The sequence below is a fragment of the Diabrotica virgifera genome, chromosome 9 (assembly GCF_917563875.1).
Source record: "Diabrotica virgifera virgifera chromosome 9, PGI_DIABVI_V3a".
NCBI lineage: Eukaryota > Metazoa > Arthropoda > Insecta > Coleoptera > Chrysomelidae > Diabrotica > Diabrotica virgifera.
The window spans coordinates 67,338,368-67,355,258 of record NC_065451.1 but is presented as its reverse complement, the minus strand read 5'-3'; the positions used below and the strand labels follow the sequence as shown (position 1 = coordinate 67,355,258).

The 16,891-nt window shown below is 32.7% G+C and overlaps 1 protein-coding gene across 1 annotated transcript; it reads right to left on the bottom strand.

The window, feature by feature from the left end:
• Positions 1–2,345: 2,345 nt before the first annotated feature.
• On the bottom strand, positions 2,346–3,557 carry LOC114342767 (zinc finger protein 271-like). Its single transcript, XM_028293555.2, has one exon. The coding sequence runs from the start codon at positions 3,555–3,557 to the stop codon at positions 2,346–2,348; it is 1,212 nt and encodes a 403-aa protein (XP_028149356.2).
• Between the last annotated feature and the right edge of the window lie 13,334 nt (positions 3,558–16,891).

The window sequence follows — 16,891 nt, the reverse complement described above, 5'->3', positions numbered from 1 at the left end:
TATTCCATGCGCTAAACAAGTGACATGTATTAAGTTTGGATAAAATATTTTTAAATTTTGTCCTGTTTTCCTCATATATGGTGCGGCATCCATATAGGCACAGCAGCAGGAAGAAAAAAGTTTGCTAATGCTTCTTGTAGAAACCGTGATATTGTTAGAGCGTTGGTTTTTTCCACTTGCTTACAGGAAATTAAATACGATTTTGGAAAGGTTTCATCGCTAAGTACACCAATCAATAAGTGCACAATGTATCTTCCTGACGAGTCAGTGGTCTCGTCCACACATATGTAAAAGTAATTATTACCTATTTCGGCGTTTATGTTGTGGATAACTGAGGAGTATAACAAATTGACATTATTTCTCTTTAGAGTTCGTTCACTGGGAATGTTTTGTTTGCAATATTTTTTTAAAAAGAACTAAAGTTTTCATTTGATAATTTTTTGAAAGCGGTATATTAGAAGATACTTTCTTCGTAGCGGTCTTCGTTAAAAGTTTCTTGTTCGGTTTGTTTTTTGGAACTTGACTGAAAGCAATTGGACACTGAAGGTTGATATTTTTCACTGGATGTGGTTTTTACTTTTTTAGCTAAATGTTTCGCGGTTCTGACATGCAGATCTATTTGACATTTTTTTTTCAGATGAAATCTAAAAAAGAATATAAATATTCTATAGTTGTACCCATTTTTAAAATCTAAGATTGTAGAAATAAACTAAAAATGAACCGTTTTTGCATAACAATTAAAATATTTAAATTAAATCAAATAAAAATTGGTGTAGTAATTTTGAAAATGTCAAGAAGGAAAAACCGCCGAATATTTACAAGAGGGTCTTGGTCTTTTCTGTTTACATTTAAAGAAAAAATACTGTGAGCATAAATTAAAAGCACTTAATTAATCAAGTCCAATATATATGTTTTTGTTTTTAGCAAAATTAAAGCAAACTATGCTATTGTTAGAAAAAAAATGTTAGCGACCTTACATTAGACTATTGAATGATTTGAATTTTAAGTAGATATCCTATTTTTTATCGCAAGGAGTTTAAAAAATGCTTGAAAAAAGAAAGAATACATCGATTTATTGCGAACTAGCCTTGTGTCGGTACTTTTCTTAAACATAATCTCCAATTTTAAAATCTTTGTTTGTACCACCGTGTAAATTTTTAAAATAAAATAAAAAATAATACGTATGTATTATTGTGGTTTTGCCACAACATGAGCAATAAACTTTATCCATATCCATAAGGTACCCATATCCACTGTTTGTATGGTTTTATCCAAGTTGAAATATTGCTTATTTTCGGCATTTCCAAAGCACAATAATTATCACAATTAGAAATACACGTTGTTTACGCTTGAAATTTTACAACAAAAGTGAAACCAAGTGAAACTGACCGTCAAAATAAAAATTTTTACCTAGAGACATAAACTGGCAAACACAAACCCTTAATTCCAGGACAAAACGTGACAAAACTATAAGCCGCTGTCTTTTATTAGTTACTATCTATAACCAAGAATTTGAATACCAAGTGATTATAAAACAAAATTAAATATTGGCATTTTCATGCTATCTGTAAGTTTGAATATAAAAATATATAGGTAGTTAACACCAAATTTTCAAATTATATGCACTTTATGCTCACTTTTATAAAAATATGCAAAATTTGACATTTTTGCATTTTTTATGCATTATATGCAAAATATGCGATTTGCATATTTGCCTAAGTCTACTCATCGGGAACTTCAAATAGAGTATAACACTGGACTTCAAAAAAAAAGGGAACAGCACGTCACCACACCAGCCGGCCACAACTACGTGTCACAAAAATGTCATTTGTACTGGGTATGTGCTTTTCACTTTAAAAATCCAAAATTATGGAGTGAAGCTTTTCACGGGTATTCTTCAATAGTCACGGAACAAATTGTAAACCATTCAATTGACTTCACATAGCGATAATAGCCAATTCATGTCGGTGTTTAAACCGGCATGAAACCGGTGTGTACGGTTTCATGCCGGTATTTAAAAACCACATTCCATCATAAACATCCAATCAAACACAAGTAATACCCAAGGGCATCGAGTGTTTGTTATTGAAAATTTCTGTTTCATATTTACTTTAGCTTACAGAGTGGGTTAACAAAATACAATGCAACGTATTAAATTAAAAATTATTCGTTGTAGCAATGGAATGTTTGGATTGTTGTGAAATAATTTGTAATATTTCTAACAGGGCGGGCTTTAAAATATTTTAATGAATGGTATCACCAACACAAAGTACAAGGAATAATTATTTATAAGTGGGTTTTGAAACAAAACATCATAGCGGATATTTGAAATGCTATAAGATAAACTAAATTTTTTTAGGTTTTTCTTTAGTATGTATTTTCATATGATCTTTTAAATTGGATTTTCGTAAAAATGATTTGGAGCAAATTTCACAAGCAAAAGGTTTATCTCCAGTATGTATTTTCATATGATCTTTTAAACTGATTCTATAAGATAGTGATTTAGAGCAAATTTTACAAGTATAAGGTTTCTCTCCAGTATGTGATCTCATGTGTTCCTTTAAATAGACTTTTTGTGTATATGATTTGGAGCATATTTCACATACAAACGGTTTATCTCCTGTGTGCGTCCTCATATGCACTTTTAAAACGTATCTTAGAAAAAACTTTTTGGAACAAATTTCACATTTAAAAGGTTTATCTCCATGTATTTTCATATGATGATTTAGACCTGATCTATAAGAAAACAACTTGGAGCAAACTTCACATTTAAAAGCTTTTTCTTCGGTATGTACCATCACATGGTCCTTCAAACTGGATCGATGAGCAAACATCTTGGTACAAACTTCACATTTAAATGGTTTTTCTCCGGTATGTACTTTCATATGTTCTGCTAAACTGGACTTACGCAAAAACAATTTGGAGCAAATTTCACATGCAACAGATTTATCTCCATGTGTTTCCATATGATATTTTAAACCGGATCTTTGAGAAAATAACTTGAAGCAAAGTTCACATGTAAAAGATTTTTCTCCGGTATGTACTACCATATGTTCGTTTAAACTTGACAGTCGTAAAAACAACTTAGAACAAATTTCACATTTGAAAGCTTTTTCTTCGGTATGTATTTTCATATGTTTGTTTAAAAGGTGTCTATAAGAAAACAACTTGGAGCAAACTTCACATGTAAAAGGTTTATCCCCGATATGGACTCTCATATGTACTTTTAAATCAGATCTTGCATAAAACGATTTAGAGCAAACTTCACATGCAAAAGGTTTATCTCCAGTGTGTATTGTCATATGATATCTTAGACTGGATCTATAAGAAAATAGTTTGGAGCAAACTTCACATGCAAAAGGTTTATCCCCGGTATGGATTCTCATATGTGCTTTTAAAGCGGATCTTGCATAAAACAATTTGGAGCAAACTTCGCATGAGAAACGTTTATCTCCAGTGTGTATACTCAAATGTGCTTTTAGATGTGAACTCTGTGAAAACAATTTAGAGCAAATTTCACAAGCAAATCGTTTATCCTCATGTATTTTCTCTTCCATAATGTGATCTGTGAATACTTTACTTGCACTAGTTTGTATATCTTCAGCGGGAAAACCTAAAATCGTAATTATATATTAAACCAGTATCACATACCTAGCTTAAAGAAGAAGAAATAACAGCATGATCGGTCAAGCAAATCTCGGAATAATGGGGAAAAGGTTATGCTTTGTAATGATATGATGTGTGCAGCCTGCTTTCGACAGGTCAACCGCAAAGGATCTAACGAGTTTCCATATTGGCGCAACCCACCTATGTACCACCACTCCGGCGAAACCAAAGAAGAGATGGCTATCGATAGAGTATTTATAACGAGCAAGGAGAATCATAAAATCAGTTCTTCTTGGTGTAATGAACCGAGAAGAACGCAAACGGCAGATATGCAATGGATTGAATTGGAAGCCGTTCCATCAGGCGACTGATGGTATAACTGTGTCGACGGGCCCAAGCGCGGCTCCTCCTTAGGGTCAATTGGTCAATGACCCCCCTAAAATAATCTCATAAAAATACCAATTTTATTAAAAATATCTTTTATCTAAAACTTCACTCTGAAATATAAAATTCTCTCTCAGCAGTCTGCATTGGCAAAACAAATATAATAGATATAATAACGTCGCGCCTCGCGCTATACACAAGCCCGTGGCTGGGCCGTATTTTAAATTGTCTATATACAGTTCTTATGGCTTATGGACAAATGCATGTAAAATAGAAAAGAGACGGCAGATAGCAATTTCGTGGGCGAGAGTGGGAGTGACCTTTCCGTCGTATACCTCTAGTAGAGTCGACGGCCTCACGTTTAGTTAGTTACCGTCTGCTGACCGCACTTCACGGCAGGTCTATATCGATCGCGGCGTATTTGCGTAATTTATTTTGTTTTGTTGGATTTTTTTGTGATTGTAACAAAAACAAGATGAGTGTTGTTGACGAAATAATTGCCTTAAAATCTGCTGGAACACTAAATTATGAACGGCGGCTTGAGAAAAAAGAAAGTGGTCGACCAAAACCAAACATGAATTTAAAACAAACAACAAAGGATAGGGGTAAGGACATTCAAAGATATTTTAAAGAATCAATGTACAATTTGTGTGATTGGATTTGTGGCTGCAGTGTGAGAAATGCATTTTTTTGCTATCCGTGTTTACTGTTTTCGAATGACGCTGTATGGGCGAAAAATGGAGTAACTGACATTAAGCATTTAAAAGTGAAAATTACAAAACATGCCTCTTCAACTACTCATATAAATTCATCAATGAGTTACGCAAGTTTAGGACGTGTTAACATAAGACAGCAACTTGATAGTGTATATCGTAAATCTGTGCATGACTTTAATGAATTGGTATCTAAAAATAGGTATATTTTAAACAAACTAATCGACTGTGTAAAATTTTGTGGAGTTTTCGAAATTGCATTGCGCGGTCATGACGAAAGTGACAGCTCCAATAATCGTGGAATTTTTCTGGGCCTTATCGATTTTGTTTCTGAACTGGATTTAATGTTTAAAGAACACATTGAAAAAAGTACAGTATTTAAAGGAACATCGAAAACAATTCAGAACGATATTTTAGAATCAATGTTAGCCATTGTGCATACTCATATCATGAAGGAGATTGGCCAGACAAATTTTGTGGCCATTCAAGTAGATGAGACCACAGACAGCTCCAATAAAACGCAGATGATTATCATATTGCGATATGTATTAACTGGTATTGTACATGAAAGATTTTGGAAATTTGTTAACCCCCTAGGTACTACAGCACAACATTTAACTAATGTAATATTGGAAGAACTTCAATTATTAAAAATTAATGAAGCACCTGAAAAATTGATTGCCCAAAGTTACGATGGTGCATCAGTCATGAGCGGTAAACTGGGAGGAGTACAAACAAAAATTAAAGAAATATACCCAAATGCACACTTCATTCACTGCTATGCCCATCAATTTAATCTTATCCTCCAAAAAGCGGCGAGTCAACACAAACCGATAAAAATATTTTTTGCAAATTTACACGGATTTTCGTCCTTTTTCGGCCGATCTCCAAAACGTACGATGGTTCTGGATAGAGTGGTTAAAGTAAGGCTACCTAAAGCTGCGCCTACTCGATGGGCTTTCAATACAAAATGTGTTGAAATTGTATACACTTATAAAGATGATTTAAAATCTTGCTTAGAGGAAATTATTGATGAGGAGCAAGATGGTAACAATATAAATCAAGCAACTGGTTTAAAAAGACATTTGGAAGATGAGCATTTTTTATTTTGGTTAAATTTTTTCCATAAAATAATGCCCCATGTTGATATATTGTTTAAACAATTGCAAATGCGAGACATTGATGTTATATCTGTCAAAAATTGTATCCTGTCTTTTAACAACAATATCCAAATAATTAGAAATACTATTTTGGAATCAGAAGTACCAAGCACATCAACAGCAAAAAAAAGAAAAACTACTGCAGAGGATCCAAAGCGACGAACTGCACTTGAAATTTGTGATATTATTATATCTGAAATAAATCACAGGTTTAGTTTCAATGATCATCTCATGATTTCACAGTTATTCTACATAGAGAAATTTGAAGCATACACTACCAACTTTCCGCAAAATATTTTAAAAATGGTGACGGCTAATTATCCCACAGTGAATATTTCCAAACTAAAATCGGAACTTGAAGTCTTATATTGTCGTGAGGATTTTCGCAATAGTGCTGGTGCAGTAGCCATACTTCAGCTTTTTATTAACATGAATTTGTCTGAAACATTTTCTGAAGCAGTGAAGTTATTAAATATTTTGTGCACACTCCCTATGACAACCGTGGAAAGTGAGAGATGTTTTTCTACTTTAAAAAGAGTAAAAACATTCCTGCGTAATACGATGGGACAACCTAGACTTAGTGCCTTGTCTATGCTGAGCATCGAGAAAACGCTTGTCAAGAGCATTCCAAATTTCAATGAGAAGGTCATAGACTATTTTGCAGAACTAAAGGATAGAAGAATTGACTTAAAATATAAAAATATTTAAAGTAAGTTTCGTTTTAATAAATTTACAATTTATTATACTATAAATATTCCTATCTATATATCAGTCAATAACCTGTTCATACCATTTTTCCTATATTTTTTAAAAGATTTACTCTAAAAAAAGACAAATTTAATTTTCGGAAAACTAGGGTAAATAGTATTGAGTTTTATCTAAGTCTGTATTTTTTATCTAAAATATAAATGCTAAAAGATCTTTTAAATACTTTAAAAAATCAACAGTTTGAAGTTTTCAAACCAAAATGACCCCCCTGAAGATTGACCCACGAGCCGCCGCTGGACGGGCCCATGTTTGATTGGAGACTAATAATAGTCTGAATGTGTAATCATGTAGATAGATTGATTCCGTGTAGCGTGATCGCTATTGTATATACTGTGTTGTGTATTGTATTATTCTAATATTATTATGTTTTGATGACAGTAATAGTATAATCATTGTATAATGATATTTTTTATTATTAATTATATTTTATTTTATTTATTTTAATCTATACCCAAACAACACAAGTACATCCCTGGGACGTACCACTAGGACATTCGTACGTCCTGATGACATACGTTTAAGGTCCTGGGGCATCCTCGATGCTATCCAAACTTTCCTGGGGACGCCCGACTCAAACCTCCTTGGGACGGCCGTCCAAAACCTCTTTGGAACCTCCGACCAAACCTTTTTAGGGAATTATGTAAAATGTTTTCAGAAATTTTAAACATGGCGTTTAATTACTAGGTATTAAACAATGTTGAAAAAGTCTAAAATTATTTTATATAAATTTACTCATAATTATAAATCAGTTCTTCTTGGTGCAATGAACCGGGAAGAACGCAAACGGCAGATATGCAATGGATTGAATTGGAACCTGTCGAGGTGGGCGCGCTGTATCACTATACGGAAGGAAATGTTAGCGCAGCGAGCGGTAGCCGCCACCTCGCCCAGAGGTGACTGATGGTATAACTGTGTCGATGGGTCGATGTTTGATTGGAGACTACGAGTCTGAATGTATAATCATGTAGGTAGATTAATTCCGTGTAGCGTGATCGCTATTGTATATACTGTGTTGTGTATTGTATTATTCTAATACTGTTATTATGTTTTGATGACAGTAATAAGTATAATGTTATTTTTCCTTTGCGGAAGATATAATTATATTTTATTTATTTTAATCTATATATAAATATCCTGAATATATTTACTTTTTTTTAACCTGTGTTTTACTGAGTCTGTCGTCCTAAACCCGTTACACATACACACATCAAAATAATGTAGATATTTTACAATAAATCAAAATATTAATATACTATATACGCATATAATAACATATGCGCTCATATCGTTCGCCGCAAGATCAAGGCGCGAGACGGGAGAGCAGAGTCGAATATTATCGAAGTGTTATCAATAAACATATTCACAAATTCACTATAAACGTATTAAACTTAAGACGAAGACCTACAATTGCGGGCTCAAACCGAGATGCCGAGATCATACGCCCTTAGTGAATTTATGACAGGACGACGCCATTATTATATGGAGCCGAGAGTTTATTATTTTTAACCAGACGCAAACGACAAATAAAAATATAAATTCTATAATCCAGCCGATACCAAGACGAGAATATAGTAAGACGATAAGAAACTTAATAAGGACGTAACGAGGTACATATTTCATTTTTTTTTACTGTCAATGAATGCGTGCCAAGAGTTATAGTCAAGGCCGACAGACGCTTAACCAAAAGTATAGATTTTGATGGGTTCCAGCATCCCAGGGTGTGACGACAGAAACTAATTAAAATTAAGACATTATTGGTTCAGTTTATTGGTCGTTAATTTGTGTTTTTTACATAAAATTTTATAATTATTGTTTCCTATAATTTGTACTGTTCTGTTACAAGGCTTCAAACGGTATTTACTAGTACAGGGTGATTTATACAGTATTTTATTAATTAGATAGGTACTTTTCAATACAATTATTTCATTTTGATTTTTTTTTGTTCTAATTTAATTTTAATATAAACATGGCGACTTTAGCATCTTTTCCGAATATTCAGCAAAATTTAAAGACGGGAAATTTAACTGCGATTAAAATATTATATACCATTGCTTTTGGGGATAAGGGTGTTCCACGAAAACACAGAAAAACTTTAGGTAAGTTTAGTGACTTCAATTTCAATAAAGATTATGACGATTATTCGATTATTGTAATATTATTGATTTAAACTACACTGGCTCGAAAGAGGTAACCGAACGCGTTTGCGCATTTCTAAATGAACCAAAGATGGAAGAAAATGACGATAATTTGGAAAATGACGAATATGATGACGTAACAGACGAAGAAATTCAGGAGGATTTTCAGGACGACGAGAACGATGATTCAGACGACGTAAAAGAAATCATTGGTGGAAGACGAAGAGGAAAAAAGCCGGAATTATTTTCGTTGACATTCAGGGACCTCGAAGAAAGTATAAGAACTTTCGACGGCAAAGACGAGTATCCCGTACGTAAGTGGATCCAAGATTTTGAAGAAGTAGCTGAAATTATAGGGTGGAATGATTTACAGAAACTAATTTTTGGAAAGAAACTACTATGAGGATTAGCCAAACTATTTGTTCAGTCAGAAAGAGGAATAAAGACGTGGTCTGTGCTAAAGAAAAAGCTAATAGCAGAATTTGAAGAAAGTATTAGCAGCGCTGAAATTCACAAAATGTTGATGAATAGAAGACTTAAGAAAGATGAGTCCGTGCAGGAATATGTACTGCATATGAGGGAAATAGGTAGTAGAGCCTATATAGAGGAAGAAGTGATTATTCAGTATATTATTGATGGTATACAGGACGATACTAGCAACAAAACAGTACTGTATGGGGCAAAACATTTCATTCAGTTTAAAGAAAAGGTACAAATGTATGAAAAAATACGAGTAAATATGAAAAGAACGATGAAGAAAGAAAAGGTACCAGATACTAGAAGCCATAGAGATGAAACCGCCAAAGGAGATGCAAGGAAAGTAACCCATAAACCAAAAATTGAAAGAGCAGGATGTTGTTACAATTGTGGAGATAGAGGCCATATATCGAAGAATTGTCCTAATAAGAGCAAAACTGTTACTGTATTGTCATCATATTCTATTTGACTCAGTGCGTTGTATGACAAAGATAACGAATGTTCGATTTGGAAAATATCACCACGGACATGGTGTCATTTTTTTCGAATCCTGAAAAAACTAATAAATATTTTTAAAAAATTTGAACGCAGAATGAAAGACTAAATTATTATCGAGGGCCGAAAGTCACTTAAAATAAATAAAAAGTTTCTTTTGAATGAGATATTTGAAATTAAAAATCACACTACATTTTCTCTTAGTTTTTCACCCCTGTAATTTATTAAAATAAACATTATAGAAGTTTTCATGGACTTTCGGGCGTCGATAAGAACGTAATCTTTCATTCTGCGTTTAAATTTTTCAAAAATACTTATTAGTTTTCTCAGGATTCGAAAAAAAAATGGATCCCCATTTGAATAGCATTGCAGCCGAAAATACGTACCCATCTCATTAATGTTAAATTTAAAATGTTACTCTCCTATGTGTAGTTTCATATGTCCTTTTAATGTGTAACTTCGTGAAAACTCTTTACTGCAGATTTCACATGTAAAGAATTTATTTACCGGCGTATGTACTCTCATATGTTCTTTTAAATGGAACCTTCGTGAAAACGCTTTGGAACAAATATCACATGTAAACAGCTTCTCCCCAGTGTGCAGTCTCATATGTATAAGGAGCCACTTTGTGAAAACTTTTTACTGCAGATGTCACACCCAAAAGATTTTTCCTTTGTGTGAATTCTTAAATGTATTTTGAGATCGGACCTTCGTGAAAATAGTTTGGAGCAAATTTCACACGAAAATAGTTCTTCTCCTGTATGCAGCTTCATATGTTCCTTCAAGGTGTCATTTCGTGAAAATTCTTTACTGCAGATCCCACACGCAAAGAATTATTTTTCCCCGGTATGTACTCTCATATGTAATTTTAAGTGGAACCTTTGTGAAAAACTCTTGAAACAAATTTCACACTCAAAAGGTTTTTCTCCTGTGTGGATCTTCATGTATTTTTTTATTGCATCATTTCGTGAAAATTGTTTAATACAGATTTCACAGCCAAAGGGTTCTTCATCGTTGTGAATTCTCAAATGAACTTTTAAGTCAGAACTTCGAGAAAATTTTTTACTACCAATTTCACATGAAAAAAGTTCTTCTCCTGTTATAAGTTTTTTCTGTGGTTTTAAAGGTGGATAATTATAAGGCAATAAAAATTTATGTTGTACGTTGTATTTTACACAAATTAGCTCGTGTACGTTGAACTTTTTGTTGATGTGGACTATGCGCCGCATAGAGTAACGCAAAAATGTTTTCGTGACGAACAACGCACGCTATCCGTCGTGCTGTCGGTTTTTCAGTCGACTTCAAAAAAATTTTCGACGCACAGCGACGTTAGTGTAGACTTGATTATCCACTTGTCGCTAAGTGGATTCAGCGGTAAAACACACGAACTAAATATTTACGTCGTAAAAATACTTGACCAGTACTTGACCATTTTTTCTGTATTACCACACACACACACACACACACACACACACAAATTTTTATTGATGTGGATCCGCCTTAAGGTGGCATTTCGTGAAAATTATTTAGTGCAGATTTCACATGCAAAAGGTTTATCTCTAGTATGTATTCCCATATACAGTGATGAGCGCGGTAATAACCGGCAAAATAGCGCAAAAGATGGAAAACACATGAAGTTGTGAGATAAAAAGAAATTAAACTAGTGGAGGTGGGATATTTAGCGATAAAAACCTAAAACTTTACATTATATTGATTGTTCCCACCTTTAGACGTATCGGACGAGTTTGGCACCTGCCACTGTCACAGTGAGTTTTAGTTGACACTCCTCTGATACATCTAAAGGTGGGAACAATCAATATAATGTAAAGTTTTAGGTTTTTATCGCTAAATCCCCCACCTCCACTAGTTTCATTCCTTTTTATCTCACAACTTATAGGCTATTGATTTTGTTCAAAATAAGAGAGCTAAAAGGAACTACAACGTTAATGGGATTTTATTGTCTCATATGGTCAATGGACCTCTAAATTAGAAAAAACTGCGGAGTGCTACCATTTAAATGGGTGCGTTTTTGAGAAAGGGGAGAATTAGTCCCTAGGCACAGAGTGGATTATAGTGAGTTCTATGCACTTTTGGTACAAACACCTCTACAGGAAAATTGTTCCAGGTTAAATTTACTATTTAACCTTTAACTACACGCGCTGGCGTACTTTGTACGCCAGATATAAGAATTCTACTGGAAATATATTTAAAAATTTAATTTTTGACCTTGCTTATTTTTCTAACCTATCACTGGAATGTGCTTTACAATTTGGTTTTAGTTTCGTTATAATCGGCGTTCTGGAAAGATCGTAATTTACATTTTATTATTTGTTGTTTCCGGTGGTGGACAATATACCCCAGGATTATATTACTATAAGTCGTAATATAAGTACATATTTTAATTGTTTTTTAGTCATTATGGCAAAAAATATATTTTTCTTTGTAAACAATACTTTTTCTCCTGTAAAAAATCACATTTAAAAAATTTTTTTATTAGTTATTTTATTTATCATGGAATCCAGTTATTCCATGATTCCAGTTATAAATCCCAATTGGCTTACTGAAAAGGAACTCCAAGTATTCACTGATGCCGAATAAGGTTTATAACAAACAACTAAGTGTATTTTTTCAAAAAAAATTAAACAAATCCGCTGTTTTTAAGTGTATTTTCTTGTGACGTACAAAGTACGCCACGCGTGTAGTTATGTTATAACTTGATGCGCGGGTAGTTAAAGGTTAAATATCACATTTTGAGGTAAAAAAAATTTTTTTTTACAAAAATATATTCAAAAGAATAGCAAGACAAAAACACGAAAGAAAGAAGTTTTATTTTTTGCCCCATAACTTTTTCCAACAGGGATATAGGTATATGCATTGGTTCAGTGAAAAATAACTTCCGTTCTTCTTCTTTAAAATGAAGTTTGGTAAAAGTCTATAGGATTCCTAGTTTCCGAAATAGGATTTTTCAAAGTTCGCCGCTCACAGCATTTTTGGGCCATTTTCCCCATTATTTTGCAAACATTGCTCTGTAACTTTTTTCTATGCATTTCTAGGTATATGCAATGGTACATTTAGTAGAAAGAGAAGTCAATTACCTTTAAAATGGTCTATTGTATGAGACCATACGGCTATTTTTAAACAAGTTATGCTTTTTCAAAGTTTTATACTTTTAATGATTTTTGATATTTTTAATGATTATTTTTTAAATTTCTCATTATGACTTTTTTAATTGTACATTTAGGTATATACATTGTGGAATAAAAGAAGCTTATTTTCTTTAGCTTAAAATAGTGTATTGCAAAAAATTCTAGGACTATTTTTAAACAAGATATCCGTAGGATATCCAACAGTATCCGTAATTTGAGAAAAATAAAATTATTATTTTTTTATTATAAAAATATAATTGCATATTAGGGACCGTTCAAGTATTACGTAACGCGATTTTTGACCCTCCCCCTACGTAACGCACTGTAATGGGCGTTTAACTATTAAGATTTTTGACCCCCCCTGCGTTACGTAATACTTGAACGTAATCCTTATAACATAATTTTTAATTCCAAATAACTTTTCTTAATAACACTTTTCGATATTGTGAAATATAAAGGTACTTTACTCTTGAGCGAAATTCATAATTTTTTAACATACCTCGTACATTATTCATAAAATTTTATATCTGATGATTGCATCTTAGGTTTTAGACTATGCAGAGCATTTTATAACGAATAATTTTTTTTTTCATAAAGTTAATAATAAAAAAAGTTTCCATATCGTACCAACTTAGTGGGACCTATTGCATATGTATATTATGTCACATTTTAAAAAAGCATATCTTGTTTAAAAATAGTCCTAGAATTTTTTTACAATACAAAATTCAAAAGTAAAGAAAATAAGCTTTCTTTTTTATTGTACGTACAATGTATATACCTAAATACACAATAAAGAAAGTTATAATGAGAAATTAAAAAATAATCATAAAATATATCAAAAATCATTAAAAGTATCAAAATTTGAACAACCATACCTTTCTTAAATATAGTCATACAGCATTCTACGATAGACCATTTTAAAGATAATTGACTTTTCTTCCTACTAAATGCAACATTGCATATACCTAGAGCTACGTAGAAAAAAGTTATAGAACAATGTTTGAGAAGTAACAAGGAAAATGGGCCAAAATCGCTATGAGTGGCGAACTTTGAAAAATCATATTTTGGAAACTGTAAATCATAGAGACTTCTACCTAACGACATTTTAAAGAGGAAGGATGGAAGTTTTTTTTCTGTCAAGCACTGCTTATACCTATATTCCCGTGGAAAAAGTTATGGGGCAAAAAACAAAATTGCTATCTTTCGTGTTTTTTTCTTGCGTTTCTTTTGCATATATTTTTGTAAAAAAAATATTTTTGACTTTAAAATATAATGTTTCGATAGTAAATTTAACCTGGAACAATTTTCCTGTAGACGTTTTTGCACCAAAAGTGCATAGAACTCACCCTAATTTGCCCAGTGCTAGGGACTAATTCACCATTTTCTCAAAACGCACCCCTTTAAATGGTAGCACTCCGTGGTTTTTTCATAATTAGAAGTTCATTAACTATATGAAATAATAAAACCCCGTTAACGTTGTAGTTCCTTTCTACAGTACATAATCAATAGCCTATTAATATGTTTTCCATCTTTTGCGCTATTTTGCCGGTTATTATCGCGCTCATCACTGTATTGTTTTAAATTAGAACTGCATGAAAACTATTTGGAGCAAATTTTTTTCTTTTTTTATTAACTGCATTGAGTACAGCAATCTGCCCATTGGGCAATAAGTATTTGTTTTGTTAACAAATACAGAGAAGTAGAGTTATTCCAGTGAGTAACCTCTTTACAATTCTAAAATTAAAATTTTATTAGTCTGAATACACTACATTAGGTTTAATTGGTCAAGTCGGACGGCAGTTACCGTTTTAGTCCACGCGCTTTAAAGACGTGCACATTTAATTGACTGACCAACGCATTAGGATACACTAGCACTCGTTCACATTATTTTACACTAAAACGTTGTATTGAATCTCCTCTTTGCATACATAGGCCCGATCTTTTCACCTCCGAATAAAAGTTATTCGGAGGTTTATTTGATAGATTTACACGTAATCTGCCGGATAAACTTCCTAACAAATAGTTAATCGGAGGTGAAAAGACCGGGTCATAGTATGGTGCATTGTTTATGGCATGCAGCACCTAATTTTGGAATCTCTGTAAGATGTTTGTATTGGAGACACTGGCCCATAAGTCCATATAGACTTGAGGATGGACTTGTACAGTAAAATTTTGTTATCCAAAGATAGTTTTGAATTGCGGCCAATGAGTCAAAGAAGTCCAAGCTGTTTGCTTTTTTGAAAATATGTTTTTTCCAAGTTAGATGGCGCTCCAAGTGGATACCGAGATATTTGGCGTACTCGGATTGAGGTATTAGATAATTATTAATATATATAGGGGGTCATGTTTCTACACGTAACGTGAATGTTACACGTAATGATTTAGTTCCATTAGATTTGATGCGCCATACATATTTTTTGTTATTTTTATCGATAGTTACGTTCGTTTTGCTAAAATTTGTCATGTCCAAGTCATATTGGTTAATTTTATCCTATATCGGAAGTGACTTCATATTTATTGCATTTTGTTAGTTTATGATAAGAGCTTTTTATTATTGTCTACACTATTTGCTTTTAGATGACTAAGCATAGGAACATGAAACCTTCAAAACTGTGTTCGATTTTATAGTAACTTCTAAAACTCTACACTTCATTTTCTCGAAAATACCTAAACATGACTTGGTCACATTTGGCAGTATGTTGAAAATATTTTACTTTGTCATCACAAGATTTTCGAGGACATTCTTTTGTTTCGTGATTACCTGGGTACATTTTAGGGTTTTAGTATGTCCTAGTTTAGTATGTCCGCAGTAGGTTTTAGTATGTCCGTAGTCTTGGCATCTTGTACAATGGGAGGATTGTCCTTTTGGTACGAGGCCGTTCACAATTGATGATATTGTTTAATAATTTTTCTATTTCATATACTTCTGTCATGATTGTTGATACCTCTTCTATTGTACTCTAATCTCGTTATCCCAGCCATATTTGTATATCTAAGATTTTACTAAGTTTCTGTTCTTGATATTATGTAATGTTGAATTTAAAAGTTATTCTCCTATCAGTGGCAAAGCGTCCATGTAACCACTGTTACCATTGGTAACAGTTACAAATCTTGCAAATAAATATTTTATGACTACTACGAAATAATTCCGTTTATATTTTTTACCAACAAAAATACTTATTAATAGTACCTAATTCAGTAAATAGCCAACTAGACGCACGAAAATATTGGCGAGAAATGTGAATCCATGGCACGTTATTATATATGCTGTTACCAATACTGGCACTGGTAACGGTAACGCAGGAGAAACCTCGCTATCGCTCGGGACTAGCTCTGAAAATTTTGAAGGAGCGACGGGTCTAGAGACGGCGCGCGGGCACGCTGTGCATGTCAGTATTGTAACCATTTTGAAGATTGGTAACGTTGCGTTGGTTAGTTGGTATAGTACCTATTACGTAATGCGTAATTGATCAACTACTTGAAAAGTCATTCTACTTGTATATTTTTTTGTATATTATTTTAAAGAAAAAAATGATATTATTGAAAATGGAAGAATTAAAATATAAACAATAGTTTTCAAAATCTGTTCTTATTTCTAATTGTTCATTTTTTATGATAATTTTATGGTAAAATAATATGTTTAGTTTGTTTATTATTTATTGTTATACCTGTTACATAATAAATATGTAACATGATTAAACAAATCACTATTCCCAAATTATATGTATGTAATTGTGTACATTATACGCAATTACATACATATAATTTGGGAATAGTGATTTGTTTAATTTTATCCCACAGGATTGAAAACAAAAATTATATTTGGAAGGTTCAAAATATATTTTTTAAATAAATTTTTTTTACATCTGGTTTTGGTAACACTTTAAAAAAAATCACGCGTCGCCACTGTCTCCTATGTGTAGTTTCATATGTCCTTTTAATGTGTAACTTCGTGAAAACTCTTTACTGCAGATTTCACATTTAAAGAATTTATTTACCGGCGTATG

Coding starts and splice junctions, on each gene's coding strand:
- LOC114342767 (XM_028293555.2), bottom strand. CDS start 3,557: ATGGAAGAGAAAATACATGAGGATAAACGATTTGCTTGTGAAATTTGC.